Below are 27,403 nucleotides of genomic sequence, written 5' to 3'. Positions count from 1 at the left end.
ATATGTATACATCTGTGAAACCATCACTGTAGTCAAAACAATGGACATACTCATCATCCCCAAAACTTTTCTTCTGCCCCTTGGTAATCCCTCTCTTAACTTCAGGCAGCCACCTTTCTGTCACTATAGGTAAGTTTACATTTTCTAGAATTTTGTATAAATGGAATCATAAACCATGTACCTTTTGTCTTAGATCATTTCATCCAGCATAATTATTTTGATTTATCCATGTTGTTGTGTGTATTATTAGGAAAACATTTTTAATTACAGACATTCCAGGTAATTAGACTGCTGTTATTAACAAGCATGCTGAAATCTCAAGTCACTTGATGTGTCCTTTGTTTTAGGTCATAACTGTCCAAGGTATGATAATCACATGAGAGCACTCAGTTTTGCAGATGTCAACTGACTCATCAGAAAAAATCTGCTTACAGGAAAATATCCTTATGACCATATCCATTTCTTTATTGAATAGCTTGACGGATTTCCTTTACTGATTCATACCAAAGCCATCCTTGTCAACCAAACCAAGAAAGGATCCTGCATGAGTCAACTCCAGAATGCCACTTTTGTATTGCCAGCAGGGAAGAAAACCTCATGAATATCAATCACAGAGACTCAGACAGCATCACTGGTGAGTCCAGTTTAATAAATATCGAAGTTTTATTGCCTGTTCCGTGAGGTCTGCTCTTTTCTCCAGGTGTATGCAGTATGGCACAGCCTTCTTTCCTGTTGCTCTTTTAGGATTAGTTGTATTAACTATATTTTCATATTATATGTGGTTTTGAGAGGAGGTCTCTGTCTCACCTCTCACGCTGCCATCTTTAATCCTCTTTGTGTTATTTAGCAAATATTTAATGTTAAAGATGAATACAACAATACTCTAATTTTCTCCCCTAATTTTCTTTGTTGACATTTTCATGCACTGACAATTCACTATCACTACCATATCACAATCAATAACAAAAATGGACAATATAAACAAATAGAAATTACTTAAAGGGCATTACTTTTTACTATTTACTTACTCTCCAGGGCCTCCACAGTAGCAGTAACATTGCTGGATGTTGGTTTTATGACCTGCATCCCATTCAAGGTCTGCGACGCTATAGGGTAACGTCTGCTTCATGACTTGCAATGCTTTGGCATTTGGTCCTTTTTTAAGCGCACCACCCCTCTATGTTAGAGAAAAAAAGTTATTTTAAACAAGTGAAGGATAGAATTTTAAATATAATTCTGCAACTTAAAAATGCTTCTGGAAGTTCTGAAGAAATTTCCACTTTAAATTTCTTACCATATCACCAACTATTTGACTAATAATAATCTTTATTTATTTTGTTGTCTTTTCTTTCCAACTATTTCCCCAATTCCAAGACCACTATCAAAAATGAATGCAAGAATGGTTGCGCTTCACTTAAGCATCATGGCCAAGCAGCAAGCAGCACCTCACACCCAGCACTGACTGCTCATCTCTCCAATGAGCCTGGGAGTGCGGTCACCATGGCAACATGCCTCACCACCTCCACAGGGCTTCACCCTGATGCTGAAAGGTACCTTGGTTGTCGTTGCAAAAACACACTGCCGACAGAGCCATTTCTCGTCTGAGTCAATCACACTGGAATCAATATGAGGTGTGTGACACAACTGGTGATAACCTTAAAATCAAAAAAAGCATAAAGCAAATTCTATTTTAGTAATAAATATTGCAAAACAATTTCAAGAAGCCATTTTAGTATTCTCTTTTCCTATGTTAATATATTTACAACTGATGAATAAATTTATGGCAACAGCTTCAAATTACCAATGTAAAGTATTTTTAATCATTAATCTTCAACAGGGAGATTAAGTATGTAAAGCTTTTCCACAAGAAATCAGTGTTTACCTTGGCCACACTTATCACATATAACCATTTCATTGGGAGCTTCTGAATACTCTTCTTGACATATTGTACAGACCATTTCCCCACTTCCAGAGGCTCCTGAAATATTTAAAGTATACATCAAAATGACAATCATAATCAAGAAGTGTTTCATTTCACGTAACAGAACTACTTTTTTGACTCAGTCAGTAGCCCATATTGGCAATGTTTGTTCACTAGATCATAGATTTCTTCAAGGCAAAGTACTATGCACAAATGCTAACTTTCTGCTTCATTTCTATGTTCTTTCCACCTCTAACAAGATGCCTGACTGCTTACATGCATAATTTAACTTGCTTTTTGGCAGAAGGCATATTTAAACTGCTCTCAGACAGGATCTTTATCATTCATTTCTCACAATCCCACTCTCCTGCAGGGGAAGGGGAAGAGATGTTTTGTGAACACTAGAAGTACTCTTGGACACGTATCTACCCATGTACACGTATTTACACACCCTACACTGCCCAACACCATGAAAGAAAAGAAAAACAGCAAGAAAGGTATGTCCATGACCCCTTCCCCTCTGTATTCAGAACAATTCTTTTTATTTACTAACTTATGAAAGAAGCTGAACACAAATTTCTAGCTTCTGAAATCTGGAAATACGGTGTCCAATAATGTGTCCTAACAAAATCCCACTATAACAGAAGTTGGGAGTTCCACAGTTATTATATTTTTTACCTGAATAGGTAAATTATTTCTTCCTTAAAAATTTTTACTCTAAAAACAATTTTATTCTACAGAATCGAGAATACAATTTTATCACTCCAACACATTTCCAGTATTCTCAACTTCAAAAGACATAGTTATGCCTATATACATAGTTTATTCACATACCAACAACAAAAATTTACAATTTTGTGCTGCAGGTCACACATTTAGGTTCTTTACACATATTATTTTGTTTATTTCTTAATAGAATTACAACTTATTAGATAAATATCTTATTTATAAAGAAGAATTAAGGCTCAGAAAGATGACAGAACTAACCCAAGGACCCTCAAGCAGAAAGTATCAGGGCTAGGATTCAAACCCAAATAGGCCAAAGTCCATATTCTCTCCACTATTAGATACTTCTTTTTATCAAGACTATGCAATATTTCCTCTATCAAAAGCATTTTTCACACTGCAGTTTTCAAAATTATAACTTCTAATAGCTAGATAATATTCCAACCAGTGGAAAGAATGAAATTTACTCTATTATACCTCTAATCTTAAACATAAAGGTAATCAATTTTTTGTTTGTTCCATGGATTTTTCCTTCTTTGTTTTGGTGTCTGGTTCTCTCTCTTCTCTTCTCAGGCTTTGTTACTTCCTTTAACACTTGGCTAGACATATGTCCCACAGTCTCTGCATTTATGGCTTCAGTTAGGATAGCAACCAAACTGAGCCTCGACCCCTCCAGTGCAAATTTTCAATTCTCTGGAAAAGGACAGACAGCCCCAGATTTGGGGCTGTCTCATCGGACATCCACTATATATAATGAAGGGTAGTTCCTCAGAAAATCCACTATATATAATGATTGGGGTAGGTATCTCATCGGACATCCACTATATATAATGAAGTAGGCAGTTCCTCAGAAAATGGAGTACTGACTCAACAATGTATGTTCACCTCAGGAAACAATCCTTAAAAAGCAGGGAACTGTGTTTGCTTATGAAAATCCAAGCACACCTTTTTTACCAACAAGTTTACAAGAACTTTCTGTGTAACTCAGTGACCTTCTATAGTCTCCTCTACTCTAAATCCAGTTGACTGTATAAAGCTCTAACCATTTCATCTTAGATATACCAATTTTTTTGTTATTATTAAAATAAAGCTACAATAAATATTTTTAATCTAGCCTTTTTATTTTTGAATTCTTTTGAATAAATTGCTGGAAGTTTATTATACTTTATAAAAGTATATATAAATAAAGCATTTTTATGCATTAATGCAACTGTTAGAGTAATATCCAAAATAGATTTATACTACCACAATGTACCATTTTCACAGAAACCATTTTTAATGTATTTAATGGTTATTAACATGGTATCTGCCTGTTGTAATGCACGTTTCTTTGACTACTAACATATTTTCCTTACTTAGATAAACTTTTTAAAAGAAACTTACTAGATAGGTGAAATCCTTCTAATTTATTAAGTTATTCCGCTACATATATTATTACTTGCAGGTTTCTTACATGAAGAAAACAACCAAAGCTACTCTCCACAGTGAAATCTGCTATAAGGCAGTTTCCCGTTGTACTTGCTGGTTCTATGGCAACTCCAAGTTATTAAGTTAATTTACTAATTAAATAAAATGTGCGTTATTTTCTGGGTGTTACAAAGGATTAAATGGCCAAGGAGCAATCCTTTGTAATTCTAAGGATAGTAAAAGGAGCCAGTGAGGAAAGAACCACCACAGACCATTAAACTGGATAGTAGGGCTGCACGACCTTTTCCAGGGAATTGAAAATTTGCACCAGAGTGGTCGAGGCTCAGTTTGGTTGCTATCCTAATTGAAAGGCACATGACTGGACCCCTCACTTCCACAACTTTCTATCCCTCTGTACAACTGGTTTTCTTCTTCTCTTCTGGAAGGAAGAGAAGGAAGAGAGGGAAGGAAGGAAGGAAGGAGAGAAGAAGGAAGGAGAAAGAAAGAAACAGATCTATATTTAACCTGCATGAACTTTGAAAAGGTGTAAGAGTTGGAAGTAACATATAGCTAATAGAAAGGGAAGAGCAGTACATGTTTCCATCCCACCATGGAGACCCACATTACAAACCAAGAAAGGATAATTCTTTATGTAGGATAATAAGATCTGTTCAATATCAACTGTTCAATTGTTGAAGATCTCTTAGCCCTTTTCTCCTTGACTCCGAAATGCAGATTCAAAACATAATTTTAGTCCTTTAAATTGATCAGCCCCAAGAATTGTAAAAAGATTCTCTACAAAAACATTTTTATATATTAACAGCTAATGAATTCTCCACCTAAGCCCTGAACACCAACTAGACAGATGGTAGACCATACCAAATCTTTTACCAAAACTCTTTCGTTCTTTAAGAAAAATTAAGAGTGAAATGAAGAAATAGAACACTGCAGTAACCTACCATAAAGTGGCACTTGGGATTCAAATACAAATTCTAATCACTAAATATCTTAAAAAGGTATCCACTCTTTAGGGAAAGATAATTTACATCTCCTTTCTATAAAAGGAGATATGAAACCCAGGTCTTAGTTCAGGCATGTTAACCCCAGTACAAGGAAAACCAGAAGTGGGGTACTAATGTAAGCTAAAATACTCAGATTTTTAATATTCATACTTTTTATAAATAAAGCACTTCCCATGAAAGAGATACCTGGAAAAACCCCTTTATGTAGCAGATTCAAAGGGGATACAACAATTATGGCTTGTAAAAGTGGAAAAGCACTGCAAGAAATATACCTATAACCAAACCAAGGCATACCTGTATTCATTTTCACTTGTCCCCAAATATAGCCTCATTTTCCTATCTAAACATAAAAAACCATAATTAAACAGTAATTTCAAGCCATTTTTATTAATGAATATTTCTAGTACTCTAAACCTGTTTAATATGTCCTAATTCCCCAAAACATCCAGCAAACAATATGTTCTCAATAAATATTAGCTCCCTATATTACTTGGTACCAATATAAGGAAGTAACAGCAAAGTTGAAGCCCAAAATTTTACTCATATTAGTGGCTAAAAATTTTTCCTCAAAGTTCTTAGGAGGATCCTAACAATAGCTTATAGGTGTGCATGAGTGACACATCTGTCCTCGAGTCTACCTCTACCCTATAGAGCAATTCTTGTACTATGCTCTATAATACAGGTTATAACCCCTTCAAGACTATTAACAATATATTGACTGTTTAGGTTTTCCTCAATAGTGATTCTGAGTCATCTTAATACACTGTATACTCAACTGACAAAACTAGAAAATAATAACCTGAAGAAAATCAAATTTTTGTATAAATCATGTTCAAGAGAAATAGTAGCACCTGCCTGTTTGAATGTCCTTCCAGAGAACCCAGGATTTAGAACTGTCTTCAAATATGATGAAGCAGCTCTGTTTCAATATGTTTATCTGAAATACAGAGGAATACTTCTGGTGATTCCTTTTTAAATTAAAAACATGAAGTTACATTCAATTACAAGTTTACTGCTAAAACAGCAAAAGATAGATTAATGAGACTTGCCTTTTTGATAGTTCCAAGATAAAACAAGCCATCTGACCATCTAGCTAGGACATCCTGACCCTCTTCAAATTTACATGCTGGCTTTTTGACTTTATGTCCATCCTGTAAAGACAGCTTGGTCAAGGATGTTGGGGTCTTTTGGTTTCGACGTAAAGGAGACCGCTTGTGGACCAGTGAATTTCCTGCTCCTGTGGAGTCTCTGTTTAGGAAATAAAAGACCATCATAAGATAAACTTACTTGTAGAGCTTATTTTATAGCCATGATGTATTTCATATATTAATCAAACATTCTGATTTAGTATATTTAATCAGAATGTTTGATTAAGGGAAAATTTACCAAGACCTCAAATCACAAATACTCTCCAGAAACACAGTTTAAAACAAAATGATAGCAGTTCTCAATGTTCATTCAGCACCTACCCTAAGTAAGGCCAGGATTCAACAACCACTCTAAAATAACATATGCAAGGTGGCTATTACCCAAATAACAGTTCTAAGTTGAAATGGGCAAGCCATGGTCATGAGCAAAGGACGCTTTGAATCTCATGCCTGGGTTTAGACAAACTAAAAGAAGTTACAAATGGCACAATTTCATAAGCACTTGATGAAGAATACGTCATGTGTAGTTAAAACACATTAACGAATGGCTTTGGGATAGTTGGGTCTATTCAACTCATTGGAAAGATAGTCATGACCTCCTTAGAGGGAATCACAACTGAATTAAGCCTTGCTTACTGATGGGAATGTGTTAACAGTCCCTCAATTATTCAGACTGGAGGTAAAAAAAAAATTGAGAACCAAATCATACTCAAATGATAAGTTATTATCTATAAGATTATTTACCTTATTTTAAGAAAAGACCTCAAAATTACATGCTCCAAAATTACCTAACTTATGTATCAGGTATTCCATAAACAGCATAACATACCACCATCATCTTTCTTAAAGGTACCAAAGCAGTATTTCATTTCACTTTGCATATCAATATAGGTATTTTTCACTAAACATACAATAATATGTACAACTAGATAGACAATACAGGCATACCTTGTTTTATTGTGCTTCACTTTTTATTGTACTTCACAGATACTGTTTTTCACAAATTGAAGATTTGGTAACCCTGTACTAAGCAAGTCTATCAGCACCATTTTTCCAACAGCATTTGCTCACTCTGTGTCTCTGTGTCACTATTTTGGTAATTCTCACAGTATTTCAAACCTTTTTGTTATTATTATATTTGTTATGGTGATCTGTGATCAGTGATCAGTGATGTTACTATTTTAATTGTGTGGGGCACCAAAGACTGTGCCCAAATGAGACAGCAAACTTAACTGATAAATGTGTGTGTTCTGATTGCTCCATTGCTCTGATTGCTGCTGTTTGCCTATCTCTCTCCCTCTCCTTGGGCCTCCCTATTCCAAGACATAACAATATTGAAATTAGGCCAATCAGTAACCCTACAATGACCTCTAAGAGTTCAAGTGAAAGGAGGGGTCGTACATCTCTCACTTTAAATAAAAAGCTAGGAATGATTAAGTTTAGTGAGAAAGGCATGTTGAAAAATGAGGTAGGCTCAAAGCTAGGCCTCTTGTGCCAAACAGTTAGCCAAGTTGTGAATGGAAAGGCAAAGTTCCTGAAGGAAATTAAAAGTGCCAGCCCAGTGAACACACAAATGATGAGAAGGCAAAACACACTTATTGCTGATATACAGAAAGGTTTAGTGGTCTGGATAGAAGATCAAACCAGCCACAACATTCCCTTAAGCCAAAGCCTAGTCCACAGCAAGGCCCTAACTCTCTTCAAGTCTATAAAGGCTGAGAGAGGAGAGGAAGCTGCAAAAGAAAAGTTAGAAACTATCAGAGATTGGTTCATGAAGTCTAAGGAAAAAAGCCATCTCCATACAATAAATTGCAAGGTGAAGCAGCAAGTGCTGATATGGAAGCTGCAGCAAGTTATCCAGAAGATCTAGCTACAATCCTTAATGAAGATGACTATACTAAACAACAGAGTTTCAATGTAAACAAAACAGCCTTCTGTTGGAAGAAGATGCTATCTAGGACATTCATAGCTGGAGAGAAGTCAATTCTTGCCTTCAAAGCTTCAAAGGACAGTCTATCTTCTCAGAGGCTAATGCAGATGGTGACTAAGTTGACTCATTTACCATTTTGAATATCCTAGGGCCCTTAAGAATTATGCTAAATCTACTCTGCCTGTGCCCTGTAAATGGAACTTGACAAAGCCTGGATGACAGTTTATCTGTTTACAACATGGTTTACTGAATATTTTAAGCTCACTGTGCAGACCTACTCAGAAAATGATGCCCTTCCAAATATTACAGCTCATTAACAATGCATGTGGCCACCCAAAGGCTCTGATGGAGATGTGCAGTGAGATTATAATGCTGCTTTCACACCTGCTAATACACCATTGCATTCTGCAGCCCATGGATCAAGGAATAATTTCAACTTCCAACTCTTACTGTATTTTGTACATATACAGATGCCATAGATAATGATCCCTCTGAAGGATCTAGGCAAGGCAAACTGAAAACCTTCTGGAAAGGACTCACCATTCTAGATGCCATTGAGAACACTCATGATTCATGGAAGAGGTCAAAATATCAACATTAACCTAAATCCTTTCAAATAAGGAATGAAAGAAGTTGATTCCAACTCTCATTATTGAGACTTCAATGGAGGGAGTAATTGCAGATATGGTGGAAATAGCAAGAGAACTAAAATTACAAGTGGAGCCTGAAGATCTGACTGAATTACTGCAATATCATGATAAAGCCTGAATTGATAATGAGTTGCATCTTACGGATGAGCAAATAACGTTTCTTGTCATGAAATTTACTCCTGGTGAAGATGCTATGAAGATGCCAAAATAACAACAAAGCATTTAGAATATCACATAAACTTAGCTGATAAAGCAGCCAGCAGGGTTTGAGATTGACTCCAATTTTGAAAGAAGTTCTAATGTGGGTAAAATGCTATCAAACAGCAAGGCATGCTACAAAGAAATTGTTCATGAAAGGAAGAGTCCATCAGTACAGCAAACTTCATTGCTGTCTTATTGTAAAAAAATGCTACAGCACCCCAACCTTCAGCAACCACCACCTTGATCTGTCAGCAGCCATCAACAATCAAGGCAAGACCTGCCACCAGCAAAAAGATTAAAAATTGCTGAAGCTTAGATGATGGTTAGCACTCTTTAGCAATAAAATATTTTTAATTAAGGTATGTACATTATTTTTTAGACATAATGCTATTGTACACTTAATAAAGTATAGTCTAAGCTTAACTATTATATTCACTGGGAAAGCAAAAAATTCATTTGACTTATTTTATTGCAATATTTGCTTTATTCCAATAGTATGGAACCAAACCCACAGTATCTCAAAGTATGCCTATAATTCAGTGAGAGATAAGATAAAGTTAAGTAAAAATAAAACAAATGGGGAAGAAAAAGAATGTTTCAATGCCCAGGAACTGGGAATACCTCATCTCAATAGCTTAAGAATACACAATTCTGGGAAGTTCTGTCATAAGCTACAATATGGATGAAATTTAAAGACACTATGCCAAGCAAATAAGCCAGAGAGAAAGGACAAATATTATGTAACTCTACTTTTATGTATGTAACTATGGTAGTCAAATTCATAAGGACAGAGAGTAGAATGCTGGTTGCCAGGGGTTGGGAAGGAGGCATAGGGAGTAAATATTTAAAATGTATAGTTTCATCTTAAAAGATAGACATTTAAAAAATATCCAAAGGTACAATGACTGATAGCTTCATGAAACTGCTGAAAAACAATCTATGCATTCATGAAGCTGAACAAGTCAAAGAAGGACAAATACAGAGAAGTGTACACCCAGATATACCACAGTAAAAAAGCTAAAGTCAAAGAGAAAATCTTGAAAGCAGAGAGAAAAAATAACTCATCATGTGCAAGGAAACCCCAGTTAAGATTAACTTCTTATCAGACACAATGAAGGTCAGAAGGCAGTGAGATGACATATTCAAGGTGCTGAAAGAAAACTGTAAACCAAGAATCTGATATTCAGCAAAAACCTGTCTTACAAAAATGAGGTGAAATAAACACTCTCTCAGACAAAGACTGAGAGACTTGTTGCTATCAGAGCCATTTCATAAGAAACACTAAAAGGAAGTTATGGAAAAAGTAATAAAGTATAATGACAGTATAAAGACCTATTTCCTCTAAAGTAAATCTATGAAATGACAGAATTGTATTGTTTCATCTATGATATATGAAAATGTAATATATTTGACAATAATAGCACAAAGAAGGTGGAAGGAAAAGAACTGTATTAAAGTAAATAACACCAGATGGTAATTCCAATCAAAGGGAACAAATGAAGAAAAACAGAAGTGCTAAATAAGAGTAAATATAAGTAGAGTGAGTATGTCACTTCAAGGAAGTATCTGCCATATACCCAAGTTAGTCATCATTTCAAGTAAAGATGGTGTTCCATGAAAAAGCTGCTAGTTCAGCTGGCAACTCAATGGCATAAAAAATACCTCCTATTTCATTATACATGATAATAAAATCCTAAACTCAAGGTTAAGATTAAGTGAAAATAATTTTTATTATTTCACCAAGAATGTTCATAAGTGAAATAGGTTTCCTGTGCATGTTTTGTTTCACTGTGAGTGCTCAACAATGAAGAATATAGTACATTTTGATGCCACTGCCTTGCTTTATGCTAAGACACACAGTTTGACCAGACATTGTTTTTACACCATCTGTACAAACGTCAACAAGTGTGAAAGGCAAATAACATCATGGTATAATTGTGAAAAGAGTTTTGACCCTGCAGACGATCTGAAAGGATCCAAGGATACACACTGAGAACCACACTCCAAATAAAGAAATACATATTGCCATATATTATTGCAGTAGTTATCTGTGTGAAAAGGCACTTTAGAATTAGAATTACAGGTCTAAAAGGTTTAAAAGTCTGGCAAGATGAATGTTAGAGGGAAGTAAAAATTGAGGATCAATCACTGCAATGAACTTTCTGAGCAGGAAAGCCTAATGCCAGGCTAAAAAACATCTTTCTCCAGACACTTAAACAATTTAATGTCTTCAAATCACAATATGAAAATAACCCTATCAAGTAAACAACTTTATAAAAAGCTGTAAGTCCAGTGGTCACCAGGGCATTTTGTTTCCTTTAAAGAAACTACCTAAAGCCTGAGCAACATAATTAATTATGGGTGACAAATAACCTCAACTGAATGCCAGGGTAACTACTAGGACTTCAAATTTTCTAATTCTGGAGTGACAGATGTACAAATAACAAAATTGCAAACATTCCCAGATATTTTCATATGTTCTGCTATTGCTTCAACAAACTCTCTCCCTTTTTCATGATTGGAAGGTATGTCTTCATCTTACTCTCCTCTGTATTACTCTCCTAGCATGTCCTTAGATAATAAGATACAATATTTTTTTATTTTTCCATCTCCTAGTGTTTCTGCCAGCTTCTCCTAATACTGCTTGCATATTGTGTTTCAGTGATACCTAGTCAAGTAAAAGTTACCCTTGACTCTTTATGCCCCCTCCCACCACCAATTCCACATTTTATCCTTGCATTTGAAACCAAATCTCTGGGAAAAGTTACTGAGTTATTGTGGGCTTGACCCTATATTGAGCATTCTGTGTAACTTATTCATTCATGAATCATTTTTTGAGCTCCTAGTATGAATCATTTACTGTACCAGGAGAACAAAGATAATTTAATAATCAGAACAAAGCTACAGGGACATTTTTACAGATGACAATTTCACAGATTCCTTTTTGCGTATGAAGAAACTACAACTATGAGAAGACAGATGAAATAACTTGACAAAGGTTACAGAATTGTACACCAGAGTCAGCTTTTAATAAATCTTTCAACTGGCACCTTTCAATCAGCATTTCACCTATACTTAAAAACTTGCAAGGATCTTGAAGGGAAAAGAAAAGAAGTAAAATTCCCTTGATTCCTTGTACCCGCTTCCACCACTTCCCTCCTACTTCTTTCCTCCCATTCACAGCCAAACCTCTGAGGGAAAGTTACACACACCTAAGTGTTCCCATTACTAGTCTTCAGCTGAATGCAAAACACACACACCACGACTCTACCACTTAAAGACACCACCAAAAAACACAGAATGTCTGTCTTTCTTTTACTCACAGCTGTACCCACAATGCTCTGCATAGGTCATGGCACATAAAAGGCAGTAAGGTTGTGTTCAATTCATAAAGTTAAATTCAACTTAAAAAATAAATCCATATTTAAAAGAGTTAAATTTTTCTCAAAAAGATCATACAATAATATCATAAATATAATGTTTTGTTCTGAATAAACAAGAAACTCTAATTCACATTCTAAGGCAAATACACAATAATCTTATCTACATAATCATGAGGAAGATAAATCATGTATAAAATTGCATTAATGAACAGATATTTGTAAAATGTATTATCCTCTTTTAAAATTTCTGCACCCAAAGAAATTTTACAAAAATCAAAAAGAGAAAAAGGGTAAATGACCCAAAAAACCACAACTCAGACATAACTAAGATAAATATTATACATTTTCCCCCATTAATGTCACCAATTACTTCCCTCTTCTCTAGAATGTGACCTTTATTAGAAGCCAAGTTTTTTTTATTTTAGAATTTCCTTTCAGATTACCACGGTAAACATGAAGATGGTTAAAACAAATAATATACGAATACACAGTTAAGATGGTAACAAGTTACTCTGTTCAGCATTCTGTAACATAACTGTCTAAACACTATGTAGTACACCTGAAACTTCTAACATGTCATATATACGTCTCATAAAAAGTGAAAGTCCCTCTACTACCTACTCCAACAAAACTGTTAATCTACTGATTTTGCTTATGAATAAACTACAGATATAAATGTTTTGACAGAAGGCATATTATGTATTCTCTTCGATGAGTTTTCTCACATAACAATGTATTCTGTTTAATGCACTATCCATCTGTAAGTATAAAACAAAAATATATAAGATAGTATTTTTATCAACAGCCAACCTAATTTCCAACTATTACTCAACTGAATAACATTTAGGATGTTTCTAATGTTTTATCATAAGCAATAATATAGTATTCATCTATTTACATTCTTTTTTAAGTGTTAGTACTACAATGCATGGTAAACCATAAAGAAACACTACTGCATGGAGGAATGTATTTTTCCTTGGTATTGTAGAAAAATCACAAACATAATCAAAGGTAAACAAAACAAATATAACATGTAATATGAAAATATAGCAAATATATCTAATCCTGAAAGAGCAACAGGAAAGAAGGCTGCACCAGACTCCATACACCTGGAGAAAAGAACAGACCTCACAGAACAGGGTAACGTAGCAAAGCCATGATCCAGCAGGACCCGACCCTTCCCCCACCCCAACTCACTGATGGGAGGAAAAGAAACGGAGCAGGGAGGGGGTGCAGGCCAAGGGCTGCTGAACACCCAGACCTGGAGATCTGCTCTGGGAGCACGAACCTACATTGCACAGTGCTCTGGAGATTAGTGTGGTTGGAAATGAGATTGCAGCCACTTGTGGTAAGCAGGGATCCACATCCAGCAGCTCTGGGAAAAAAGAAAGGTGGGCAGTCTGACAGACTTCCTAACAGTAAGAGGACTGCTAAAGGGGCAAGGATTGCACAGAGCTTACTGCTCAGGAGAAAGGACAGGTAGACAAAATTGTCCAGGTGCACTGTGCCCAGCAGGTTGAGAACTTTCACAATCTTCAGGCGCTCCAGGCCCCTGACTGGCTACGCAGTTCCAAGGCCCCCTCTATGATTCGCAGCCTGCTGTGCCTTCCTCCTGGCCAGCCCGCACCTGGCTCGCAAACTGGAAAACCCTACCCTGGCATTAGCCCACCCAGAGGGAAGCCCCGCCTACAGCAGCTACAAACGCAAAGCATACAGGCTTACACTTGTGTGCTCGGCCTACTGGTTCTGTCAGTGGAGACAGGCACAGCAGCTGGGAGGCAGAAAGAGCTCTTTTTCCCCCCACAGGCACCAGCGCCACTTGCCTGGAACCTCGGCCATTGCTCCAGTGGCTGAGCAGCTACAGAGAGTACAACTTCTGGGCACTAGAGGGCGCCACCTACAAATATGAAACATCAAAGGAACCTGGTTCAAATCAGTATCCCACAAACACCAGAAAGAGGGTCAAGTGAAACTGAACTCATCAATCTTCTTGAAAGAGATTTCAAAATAAAGATCATACACATGCTGACGGAGCTACAGGAAAACATTTAAAAACTCAGGGAGGAGTTGAAGAATGAAGTACAAACGTTGAAGAATACAGTATCTGAAATGAAACATACAATGGAAGGATTTAAAAGCAGGTTAGATGAAGTAGAGGAGGCAGTAAATGAAATAGAAATTAAAGAACATGACTACAAAGAAGGTGAGGCAGAGAAAAAAGGATCTCTAGGAATGAACAACTATTGAGAGAACTGTGTGACCAATCCAAACTGAACAATATTTGCACTACAGGGGTACCAGAAGAAGAAAAAAGAGAGAAAAAGGGTTAGAAAGTGTCTTTGAGGAGGTAACTGCTGAGAACTTCCCCAATCTGGGGAAGGAGATAGTCTCTCAGGCCATGAAGGTGCACAGATCTCCCAACACAAGGGACCCAAGGAAGACAACACCAAGACATATAATAATTAAAATGGCACAGATCAAGTATAGGGTCAGAGCATAAAAAGGAGCCAGGGAGAAAAAGAACATCACATACAAAGGAAAACCCACGAAGCAATACTTAGATATGATAATATCTGGCAAGATTATCTTTTAAATTTGAAGGAGGGATTAAACAATTTCCAGATAAAACTTGAGAGAATTTACCTCCCACAACCACCTCTACACTGTATTTTGGAGGGACTGCTATAGATGGAAGTGTTCCTAATGCTAAATAGCTGTCACAAGAGAAAATAAAATCACAGTAAAAAAAGTAGAACAATTAATTACTAAGCAGATGCAAAATCAAATCAGCAGCCCTGACATCAGTCAAGAGATAGAGAGTACAGAATATGATAGATACCTAATATATAAGGAATGGAGGCAGAGAAAAAAAAAAGTACCTTTAGCTTGTGTAGGTAACAGCATACTAAGTGAGTTAAGTTACACTGTAAGATGGTAAGGAAGTTAACCTTGAACCTTTGGTAACCAGGATGCTAAAGCCTGCAATGGCAGTAAGTACAGACCTATCAATAAACACCCTAAATGTAAATGGTCAGAATGTACCTATCAAAAGACAGTTACTGATAGGAAAACAAAAATAAGACCCATGTATATGCTGCCTACAAGAGACTCACTTCAACCCAAAGACATACACAGACTAAAAGTGAAGGGATGGAGGGATGGATTCCAGATGGCAGCATGAGAGATGAGACGTAGAATACCTCCCCAAAACACAAATAGTATGAAAATGTAGTAAATTAATACAACCCTAAAACAACAAGAAAGAAGGCTGAACCAGACTGCATACAGACCTCATGAACAGAGCAGACTTCACAAAACAGGGTTATGTACAAAAGCCTTAATCCAGTGGGACCTAAGCCCTTCCCCCACCCGACCAGCGGAAGAGAAGTAGAGTGGGGGAGGGGTGGAAACCTAGAAGTGCTGAACACCCAGCCCTGGAGGTCTGCTTTGGGAGCAGAAACCTACACTGTGTGGTGCTCTGGATACTGGGGAGCTCAGAAAGGTGGAGTGCTTGAGAGACAGATTCTGGCCATTTGTGGATGAGGGGATCCACACCTGGCGGCTCTGGAATAAGGGAAAGGCAGGCGGTCTGAGAGGCTTCCTAGTAGTGAGAGGGCTGCTGAAGGAGCGGGGTTTGCACAGAGCTTGCTGCGTGGGGTAGGGAAGAGCTGGACAAAGTTTTCTAGGCACACTCTGCCCAGCAGGTTGGGAACTTTGAAGAGCTTCAGGTGCCCCATCCAGCGGGCTGCCTACTCAGCTCTTGAGGTCCCCCACTGTGACACACAGCCTGCTGCACCTTCCTCCTAGCCTGCCAACACCGGTTCAAAAACCTAAAGTCATAGTGCTGGCATCAGGCCAGCCAGAGGGAGGCCCCGCTACAACAGCTAGAGATGCAAAGCACAGAGGCTTACACCTGTGTGCTTCGCCCACTGGCTCTGACACGGTAGACAAGCACCACAGACAGGAATCAGGAAACAGATCTTTCCTCACCCCACGCATCAGCTCCACTCCCCTACGACCCCCAACCTCACTCTAGGGGCTGAGCAGCTCCAGAGACTGGAGCTTCTGGGCACTAGTGGGCACCACACAGAAATATGAAATGTCAAAAGAATATGGTTCAGACCAAAATCTCACAAACTCCAGAAAAAGGGTCAAATGAAACTGAACTCACCAATCTGCCTGAAAGAGAGTTCAAAATAAAAATCATAAACATGCTTATAGAGGTACAGAAAAACATTCAAGAACTCAGAAATGAATTTAAGTCAGAGATCCAATATCTGAAGTTCCACATCTGAAATGAAACATATAATAGAGGGATTAAAAAGCATTGTAGATGTAGTAGAAGAGACAGTAAATGGAACAGAAATCAGAGAAGAGGAATACAAAGAAGCTGAGGCACAAAGAGAAAAAAGAATCTCTAAGAATGAAAGAATATGGAGAGAACTGTGTGATGAATCCAAACGGAACAATACTCATATTATAGGGGTGCCAGAAGAAGAAGAGAGAGAAAAAGGGATAGAAAGTGTCATTGAGGAGGTAATTGCTGAAAACGTCCACAATCTGGGGAAGGAGATAGTCTCTCAAGCCATGGAGGTGCACAGATCTCCCAACACAAGGGACCCAAGTAAGACAACATCAAGACATATAATAATTAAAATGGCAAAGATCAAGAATAAAATCAGACTTTTCAAAGCAGCTAGAAAGAGAAAAAAGATCACATACAAAGGAAAACCCATAAGGCTATCTATCATCAGACTTAATAGAAACCCTACAGACCAGAAGGGAGTGGCAAGATATATTTAATGGAATGAAGTAAGGGGCTTGAACCAAGAATACTACAACAGGCAAGGTTATCATTTAAATTTGAAGGGAGGATTAAACAATTTTCAAATAAGAAAAAGGTTAGAGAATTTCTCTCCCACAAACCACTTTTACAGTGCATTCTAGGAGGGACTCCTATAGACGGAAGTATTCCTAAGGCTAAATAGAGGTCACGCAAGGGATAGACAAAGTACAGAATATGATTCATACCAAGAATGGACGAGGAAGGGAGGGAAAAAAAAGAAACCCCTTAGGCTGTGTTTGTAGTAGCACATAAAGTGAGTTAAATTAGACTGTTAGATAGTAAGAGAACTACCCTTTAACCTTTAGTAACCCCGAATCCAAAGCCTACAGTGGCAATAAGTACATATCTATCGATAATCACCCTAAATGTAAATTGTCTGAATGCACCAATCAAAAGACATACAGTCACTGAATCGATTAAAAAACAAGATCCTTCTATATGCTGCCTACAAGAGACTCACTTCAAACCCAAATACATACACAGACTGAAAGTAAAGGGACGGAAAAATAATATTTCATGGAACTAACAGGGAGAAAACGCAGGAGTTGCAGTAATTGGATCAGACAAAATAGAATTCAAAACAAAGAAAGTTACAAGAGACAAAGAAGGACATTATATAATGAGAAAGGGGTCAGTCGAACAAGAGGATATAACTGTTATAAATATCTATGCACCCAACACAGGATCACCTACATAAGTGAAACAACTACTAACAGAATTAAAGGTGGAAACAATGCAATAGATTCATTTTAGGAGACTTCAACAAACCACTCAATGCAAAGGACAGATCAACCAGAGAGAAAATTAGAAAAACAGACAGAGGCACTGAACAGATGGACCTAACAGACATCTACAGAACACTTCATCCAAAAGCAACAGGATACACATTTTTCTCACGTGCACATGGAATGTTTTCAAAAATAGATCATATACTAGGCCACAAAAAGAACCTCAGTAAATTCAAAAAGACTGAAATTGTACCAACCACCTTCTCAGATCACAAAGGTATGAAACTAGAAATAACACAAAGAAAATGAAAAAGCCCACAAACACATGGAGGCTTAATAACATGTTCCTAAAAAATCAATGACTCAATGACCAAATAAAAACAGAGATCAAGCAATATATGGAGACAAATGACAACAATGATTCAACACCACAAAAAATCTGTGGGATGAAGTGAAGAACATGCTAAGAGGGGAAAATATTACAATACAGGCCAACCACAAAAAAGAAGAACAATCCCAAGTGAACAGTCTAAACTCACAATTAATGAAACCAGAAAAGGAAGAACAAATGACACCCAAAGTCAGAAGGAGGAACATAATAACAATTAAAGCAGGAATGAATAAAATTGAGAATAAAACAATAGAAAGAATTAATGAAAGCAGGAGCTGGTTCTCTGAGAAAATAACAGAATAGATAAACCCCTAGTGAGACTTAGCAAGAAAAAAAGAAAAAAAGAGAGTCTACATGCATAAACAGAATCAGAAATGACAAGGGAAAAAGCATTATGGACAACACAGAAATACAAAGAATTATGAGAGAATACTATGAAAAATTATATGGTAACAAACTGGATAACCAAGAGGAAATGGACAACTTTCTAGAAAAAAACAACCTGCGAAGACTGACCCAGAAAGAAACAGTAAATATGAATTGAACAATTATCAACAAAGCAACTTAACTGGTAATCAAAAAACTACCTAAGAACAAAACTCCTAAACCAGATGGTCTCACTGCTGAATTTTATCAAACATTTAGTGAAGACCTAATAACCATCCTCCTTAAAGTTTTCAAAAAAGTAGAAGAGGAGGGAATACTTCTCAAACTCATTCTACGAGGCCAACATAACTCTATTACCAAAACCAGGCAAAGACAACACAAAACAAGAAAATTATAGACCAATATCCCTGATGAACATAGATGCAAAAATACTCAACAAAATATTAGCAAACCCAATTCAAAAATGCACCAAAAAGATCATCCATCATGTTGAAGTGGTTTCATCCAAGGGATGCAAGGATGGTACAACAGTTAAAAATCCATCAACATCATCCACCACATCAACAAAAAGGACAAAAACCACATGACCATTTCCGCAGATGCTGAAAAAGCATTCAGCAAAATTCAACATCCATTCATGATAAAAACTCTCAACAAAATGGGCATAGAGGGCAAGTACCTCAACATAACAAAGGCCATATATGACAAAACAACAGCTAACATCCTACTGAACAGCGAGAGGCGGAAAGCTTTCCCTCTGAGATAGGGAACAAGACAGGGATGCCCACTCTCCCCACTGTTATTCAACATAGTACTGGAGGTCCTAGCCAGGGCAATCAGACAAAACAAAGAAATACAAGGAATCCAGATTGGTAAAGAAGAAGTTAAACTGTCACTATTTGCAGATGACATGATATTGTACATAAAAAACCCTAAAGACTCCACTGCAAAACTACTAGAACTAATATCGGAATTCAGCAAAGTTGCAGGATACAAAATTAACATACAGAAATCTGTAGCTTTCCTATACTATACACTAACTATGAACTAATAGAAAGAGAAATCAGGAAAACAATTCCATTCACAATAGCATCAAAAAGAATACAATACCTAGGAATAAACCTAACCAAGGAAGTGAATGACCTACATCCTGAAAACTACAAGACACTCTAAAGAGAAATTAAAGAGGTCACTAACAAATGGAAACTCATCCCATGCTCCTGGCTAAGAAGAACTAATATCATCAAAATGGCCATCCTGCCCAAAGCAATATACAGATTCAATGCAATCCCTATCAAATTACCAACAGCATTCTTCAATGAACTGGAACAAATAGTTCAGAAATTCATATGGAAACACCAAAGACCCCGGAATAGCCAAAGCAATCCTGAGAAAGAAGAATAAAGTGGGGGGATCTCGCTCCCCAACTTCAAGCTCTACTACAAACCCACAGTAATCAAGACAATTTGGTACTGGCACAAGAACAGAGCCACAGACCAGTGGAACAGAATAGAGACTTCAGACAATAACCCAAACATATATGGCCAATTAATATACAATAAAGGAGCTGTGGACATACAAAGGGGAAATGACAGTCTCTTCAACAGATGCTGCTGGCAAAACTGGACAGCTACACGTAAGAGAATGAAACGGGATAACCTCATACACAAAAGTAAATTCGAAATGGATCAAAGACCTGAATGTAAGTCATGAAATCATAAAACTCTTAGAAAAAAACATAGGCAAAAATATCATGGATATAAACATGAGTGACTTCTTCATGAACATATCTTCCCACGTAAGGGAAACAAAGGCAAAAATGAACAAGTGGGACTATATCAAGCTAAAAAGCTTCTGTACAGCAAAGGACACCATCAATAGAACAAAAAGGTATCCCACAGTATGGGAGAATATATTCATAAATGACAGATCAGATAAAGGATTGACATCCAAAATATATAAAGAGCTCACACACCTCAACAAACAAAAAGCAAACAATCCAATTAAAAGATGGGCAGAGGAGCCAAACAGACAGTTCTCCAAAGAAGAAATCCAGATAGCCAACAGGCAAATGAAAACATGCTCCACATCGCTAATCATCAGAGAAATGCAAATTAAAACCACAATGAGATATCACCTCACACCAGTAAGGATCGCCATCATCAAAAAGACGAACAACAAAAATGTTGGCGAGGTTGTGGAGAAAGGGGAACCCTCCTACAATGCTGGTGGGAATGTAAATAGTGCAACCATTGTGGAAACCAGTATGGAGGTTCCTCAGAATGCTCAAAATAGAAATACCATTTGACCCAGGAATTCCACTTCTCAGAATTCACTTTAAGAATACAGCACTTCAGTTTGAAAAAGACAGATGCACTCCTATGTTTATCACAGCACTATTTACAATAGCCAAGATATGGAAGCAACCTCAATGTCCATTAGTAGATGAATGGATAAAGAAGATGTGCTATATATACACAATGGAATATTACTCAGCCATAAAAAAAACAGATCCTACCATTTCCAACAACATGGATGGAGCTACAAGGTATTATGCTCAGTGAAATAAGCCAGGCGGAGAAAGACAAGTACCAAATGACTTCACTCATTTGTGGAGTATGAGAACAAAGGAAAACTGAAGGAACAAAACAGCAGCAGAAGCACAGAACCCAAGAATGGACTAACAGTCACCAAAGGGAAAGGGACTGGGGAGGATGGGTGTGAAGGGAGGGATATGGGCGGGGAAAAAGAAAGAGGGCATTATGATTAGCATGTATAGTGCGTGGGGGGGCACGGGAAGGGCTGTGCAACACAGAGAAGACAAATAGTGATTTTATAGCATCTTACTACGCAGATGGACAGTGACTGTGAAGGGGTTTGTCGGGGGGACTTGGTGAAGAGGGGAGCCTTGTAAACATAATGTTCTTCATGTAATTGTAGATTAACGATACCAAAAGAAAAAAGAAAAAAAAAAGAAAACAGTATGGAGGTTCCTCACAAAACTAAAAATAGAAATACCATTTGACCCAGGAATTCCACTCCTTGGAATTTAACCTAAGAATGCAGCAGCCCAGTTTGAAACAGACATATGCATCCCTATGTTTATTGCAGCACTATTTACAATAGCCAAGAAATGGAAGCAACCTGAGTTTCCATGGGTCGATGAATGGATAAAGAAGATGGGGTACATGTACACATTATTCAGCCATAAGAAGAAAACAAATCCTACCATTTGCAACAGTATGGATGGAGCTAGAGGGAATTATGATCAGTGAAATAAGCCAGGCAGAGAAAAACAAGTATCAAATAATTTCACTTATCTGTGGATAATAACAACAAAGCAAAAAGTGCAAGAACAAAACAGCAGCAGACTCACAGAACCCAAGAATGGACTAACAGTTACCAAAGGGAAAGGGACTGAAGAGGGTGGGTGGGAGGGGAGAGATAAGGGGGAAAATGGGGCATTACTATTAGCACACATAATGTAGGGGTTGGGGGGACACGGGAAAGGCAGTATATACAGAGAAAACAAGTAGTGATTTTATAGCATCTTACTACGCTGATGGACAGTGACTGTAATGGGATATGTGGTGGGCACTTGATAATGGGGGAGTCTCGCAACCATAATGTTGTTCAAGTAATTGTACATTAATGATATCCAAATAAAATTATTTTTAAAAAGTGAAGTGATGGAAAAAGATATTTCATGCAAACAATAAGGAGAAAAAAGCAGGAGTTACAGTACTTGAGACAAAATAGACTTCAAAACAAAGAAAGTAAGAAGTGACAAAGAAGGACATTACATATTGATAAAGGGCTCAGTCCAACAAGAGGATATAACCACTATAAATAATCTATGAAAAAATGCCACCTCCATATGTGAAACAAATACTAGCAGAATTAAAGGAGGAAATAGAATACAATGCATTCATTTTAGGAGAATTCAACACAACACTAGCTCCAAAGGACAGATTAGCCTGACAGAAAATAAGTAAGGAGACAGAAGCACTGAACAACCCATTAGAACAGATGGACCTAACAAAGATCTACAGAATACTCCACCCAAAAGCAGCAGGATACACTTTCTTCTCGAGTGCACATTTTCAAGAATAGATCATATACTAGGCCACAAAAAGAATCTCAGTAAACTCAAAAAGATTGAAATAGTACCAACCAGCTTCTCAGACTACAAAAGTATGAAAATAGAAAAAAATTACACAAGGAAAATGAAAAAGTCCACAAATAAATGAAGCTTAACACCATACTCCTAAATAATCAATGGATCAGTGACCAGATAAAAACAGAGATCAAGCAATATATAGAAACAAACGAAGAAATAACTCAACACCATAAAAACTGTGGGAAGCAGTGAAGGCCGTGCTAAGAGGGAAGTATATTGCAATACAGCCTAACTCACAAAAGAACAATCCCATATGAACAGTATAAATTCACAATTAATGAAACTAAAAAAAAAAACAAATGAGGCCCAAAGTCAGTAGAAGTAGGGACATAGTAAAGATTAGAGTAGAAATAAATAAAATAAGGAAGAATAGAGTCAATAACAGCAAGAGCCGGTTCTGAGAAAATAAAATAGATAAATTCCTAGCAAGACTTATCAAGGAAAAAAGAGTCTACACACATAAAAAGAATCAGAAATGAGAAAGGAAAAATCATTATGAACACCACAGAAATACAAAGATTAGAGAATACTATGAAAATTATGTGCTAAAAAATTGGATAATCTAGAATAAATGGATAACTTTCTAGAAAAATACAAGACTGACCCAGGAAGAAACAGAAAATCTGAATAGACCAACTACCAGCAATGAAATTGAATTGATAGTCAAAAAACTACCTATGAACAGAAACTCCAAATCAGATGGCTTAACCACTGAATTATATTAAACTTTTAAAGAAGAACTAATACCCATCCTCCTCAAAGTTTTCCAAAAGTAGAAGAGGAGGGAATACTTCCAAACTTATCCTATGAGGCCAGCATCACTCTGATACCAAAACCAGGCAAAGACCCACAAAAAAAGTTACAGACCAATATCCCTGATGAACATGCATGCAAAAATACTCAACAAAATATTAGCAATTCGATTCAAAAGTATATCAAAAGATCATCCATCATGATCAAGTGGGATTTATTCCAGGGATGCAAGGATGGTACAATATTCAAAAATTCATCAACATCATACACCACATCAATAAAAAGGACAAAATTAACAAGCTCTCAATGTTGACTGAATGAAAAACAGAATAAATGTTTTACAAAGAAAAGATGTGAACCCAGTAAACAGTAATAATCAATGAACAATAAAAGAAAACCCCAGATTAAGACCATAAAGAAGCTGGAGTAGAAAAAAGCCCTAGACAGTAGGGTTTTATGGAACCTATTTTTTAAACTTTTACATTTCTATATTAATTTCCTATATTAATAATCATAGCATTACTTTTAATGAATAATTTTTAATGGAATGGCTATGTATTCAGAACTAACTTGATACAGTATTAACACCAAAGGAGAAATTTAGAATAATTCCCAGGTTTTCAATTTGGGAAACTAAGAGGATGGTATGAGGAAAATTAGGAGGATAACAGTAGCAAGGTTACATTATCTATGCTTCACCCAAGAAAGGACACCTGTTTCACAAAATATTTATAAGAACTGACTGTCTAATGATTACCATAAAGCAAGTTTCAAAAACTTTCAAGTTATAAAATCACAGCATCGGTTCCCTGAGTGCAATGGTTTTAAGTATATCAATTAATACAGAGATAATTTACAAATCTGAAATCAAGACACACATTTCTAAATAATCCAGGGTCAAAGAAGAAATCATAAAGGAAATTAGCAAGTATTCAGAATTGAAAGATAACTAAAATAACACCAATTAAAATATGTACAATGCAACTAAAGCATAGGTCTTAAAATATCTATATGAGGAATGAAAAAAATTGTTAAAAAGTTGTTTTGTGGCCTAATGTATGGTCTATCCTAGATAATGTTTCTATGTGCATTTGAGAAGAATGTGAATTATATTGCTTTTGGGTGGGATGTTCTGTATATATCTGTTAAGTTAATCTGGTATCATATATTCTTTAAAGTCAATTTTTCTTTACTGATTTTCTGTCTGGATAATCTATCCAATAATTTAAGTAGGGTATTAAAGATCCCTACCATTATTATAATTTTTGTCTGTTTCTCCCTTTAGGTCTTTTACTAAGTATTTGCTTTATAAATCTGGGCACTTCTATTTGGGAACAAAAATATTTACAAATATTATTTCTTGTATTGATCCTCTTGTCATTATTTAATACCTTTCTGTGCCTCTTATTACAGTCTTTTCTAACCATAAAGGAGACTATGTCAAATATGTGGAGATTAAACAACATGCTACTAGACAACCAGTAAGTCAAGGAATAAATCAGAAGATATTCAAAAAATACCTCAGGACAACAAAAATGGAAATACAACATACCGAAATTTATGGGTTACTGCAAAAGAAGTTCATCATGATAAATGCCTACATCAAAAACAATTTTTAATCTCATATAAACAACCTACTATAAACCACAGGAAGTCAAAAAAGAACAGATGAAGCTTACAATTAATAAAAAGAAGGAAATAACAAGGATTAGAGTGGAAATAGATACTGAAAAGATCAATGAAACTACAAGCTGGTTCTTTGAAAAGATGAAAAAAAAATATCTTTAGCTAGACTGACCAAGAAAAAGAGAGTAAAATTAAATAAACAAAAACAGAAATGGAAGAAGACACATTATAACTGATATCACAAAAACATAAACAATCATTAACAGACAAGGAAAAATTACCAACAAATTGGACAACCTAGAAAAAAATGGATAAATCTAGAAACATACAACTTACCAAGACTGAATCATGAAGAAACAGAAAATCTGAACAGACCTATTACCAGTAAGATTGAAGCAGTTATGAAAAACTCCCAAGAAACAGAAAGTCCAGGACCAGACAGCTTTACTGGTGAATTCTACAAAACATTCAAAGAATTAATACCAGCCTTTCCAAACTCTTCCAAAAAACAGAAAAAGGGAGAACTCTTTCAAACTCATTTTATAAGTCCAGCATGACCTTGAAACTAAACCAGACAAGGACACCAGAGGAAAAGAAAATTACAGAAGAAAAATTTGCCTCTAATTTTCACCAATATTCCTGATTAACACAGATGCAGAAGTCCTCAACAAAGTATTAACAAACTGAACTCAACATGATTAAGGATTTATTCCAGGGATGCAAGGATGGTTCAATATATACAAATCAACCAAGATGATACACCATATTAACAAAAGTTTAAAAACCAGATATCTCAATATATGCAGAAAAAGCATTTAACAAAATTCAACACCGATTTATGATAAAAGCTCTCAATAAAGTGGGTATAAAAGGAACATATCTCAACAAGATATACATCATATATAACAAGCCCACAGTGAACATCACACTCAACAGTAAAAGCTGAAAGCTTTTCCTCTAAGACCAAAACAAGATAAGGATGCTCACTCTTACTACTTTTATTCAACATAGTATTGGAAGTATTCACAGCATCAGGTAAGAAAAATAAATAAATAAGACATGCAAATTGGAAAGGAAGAAGTAAACTGTCATTATTTGAAGATAACATTATATAGAAAACCCTAGTCTCCACAAAAAAATTGTTAGAATTAGTAGACAAATTCAGTAAAAATGCATATATAAAATAAATACACAAAAATCTTTGGCATTTCTATACACTAATAACTATCAGAAATAGGAATTAAGAAAAGAATCCCATGTACAATTACATCAAAAAGAATAAAGTACCTAGAAATAAATGAGAGCAGATGAAAGACCTGTACTCTAAAAACTGTAAGACATCAATGAAAATGAAAAAAGCTGAAGACACAAATATACAGAAAGATACTTCATGCTCATGGAGTGAAAGTATATTGTTAAAATGCCCATACTACCCAAAGCACTATACAGATTCAATGCAGTCTATCAAAATTCCAAAGGCATTTTTCACAGAAATAGAACAATCCTAAAATTTGTAAGAAACCACAAAAGACCTAAAAAAAATCATAGCAATCTTGAGAGAGAATTAAAGCTGGAGGCATGAGACTTCCTGATTTCAAACTATATTACAGAGCTATAGTGATGAAAACAGTATTGCACAGGCATTAAAAAGAGACACATAAATCAATGGAACAGCACAGAGCACAAAGAAATAATTTCAAATACATACAACCAATTAATATTTGACATAGGAACCAATAACATAATACTAAAGCAAAAAGATAGTCTCTTCCTGTTGAGAAATAGGCTTGGGGTTGATTAATGACTGTGCATTGAGTCCCCTATACAGAATTTTACTGTTGTTAACAACCATTTGATCAATAAATATGAGAGATGCCCTCTCAAAAAAAAAAAAAAAAAGACAGTCTCTTCAATAAATGGTTCAGGGAAAACTGAACAGCCACTTGGAAGAGAATAAAACTGGACCACTATCTTATACCATATACAAAAATTAATTTAAAATGGATTACAGGCTTGAACATAAGACCTGAAACTATAAAATTCAGAGGAAAACATAGGCAGTAAACTCCTTGAAATCAGTCTTGGAGATGATTTTTTAGATTTA

The 27,403-nt window shown here is 36.1% G+C and overlaps 2 protein-coding genes across 7 annotated transcripts in view; one reads left to right on the top strand and one right to left on the bottom strand.

Annotated features, from left to right (window-relative positions):
• Window positions 1–1,723, top strand: part of TMED5 (transmembrane p24 trafficking protein 5) — a 55,527-nt gene extending 53,804 nt beyond the window's left edge. Inside the window, exons 4-5 of the mRNA XM_017650014.3 lie at window positions 476–634; window positions 1,375–1,723. Of these exons, the coding sequence (XP_017505503.2) occupies window positions 476–601 (126 nt within the window). The 3' untranslated portion in view covers window positions 602–634; window positions 1,375–1,723. The remainder of the gene's footprint in view (window positions 1–475; window positions 635–1,374) is intronic.
• The window catches only part of MTF2 (metal response element binding transcription factor 2), an 89,556-nt gene that overhangs the window by 29,795 nt on the left and 32,358 nt on the right, over window positions 1–27,403 (bottom strand). For 4 of the 6 annotated variants that reach the window (XM_073234296.1, XM_073234298.1, XM_073234297.1 and 1 more), the window contains 5 exons: window positions 6,126–6,324; window positions 5,932–6,013; window positions 1,883–1,978; window positions 1,555–1,655; window positions 1,029–1,177 (listed from right to left, as the gene is read on the bottom strand). In XM_073234296.1, coding sequence (XP_073090397.1) covers window positions 1,029–1,177; window positions 1,555–1,655; window positions 1,883–1,978; window positions 5,932–6,013; window positions 6,126–6,324 — 627 coding nt within the window. Of the gene's footprint in view, window positions 1–1,028; window positions 1,178–1,554; window positions 1,656–1,882; window positions 1,979–5,370; window positions 5,889–5,927; window positions 6,014–6,125; window positions 6,325–27,403 lie in introns of those variants that run through there. The other 2 variants (XM_073234301.1, XM_073234299.1) reach the window with 2 other exon arrangements.

This window comes from Manis javanica, chromosome 4 (assembly GCF_040802235.1).
Source record: "Manis javanica isolate MJ-LG chromosome 4, MJ_LKY, whole genome shotgun sequence".
Lineage (NCBI taxonomy): Eukaryota > Metazoa > Chordata > Mammalia > Pholidota > Manidae > Manis > Manis javanica.
Note: the sequence above shows the minus strand (reverse complement) of the source record. Positions and strands in the feature narration are given on the sequence as shown.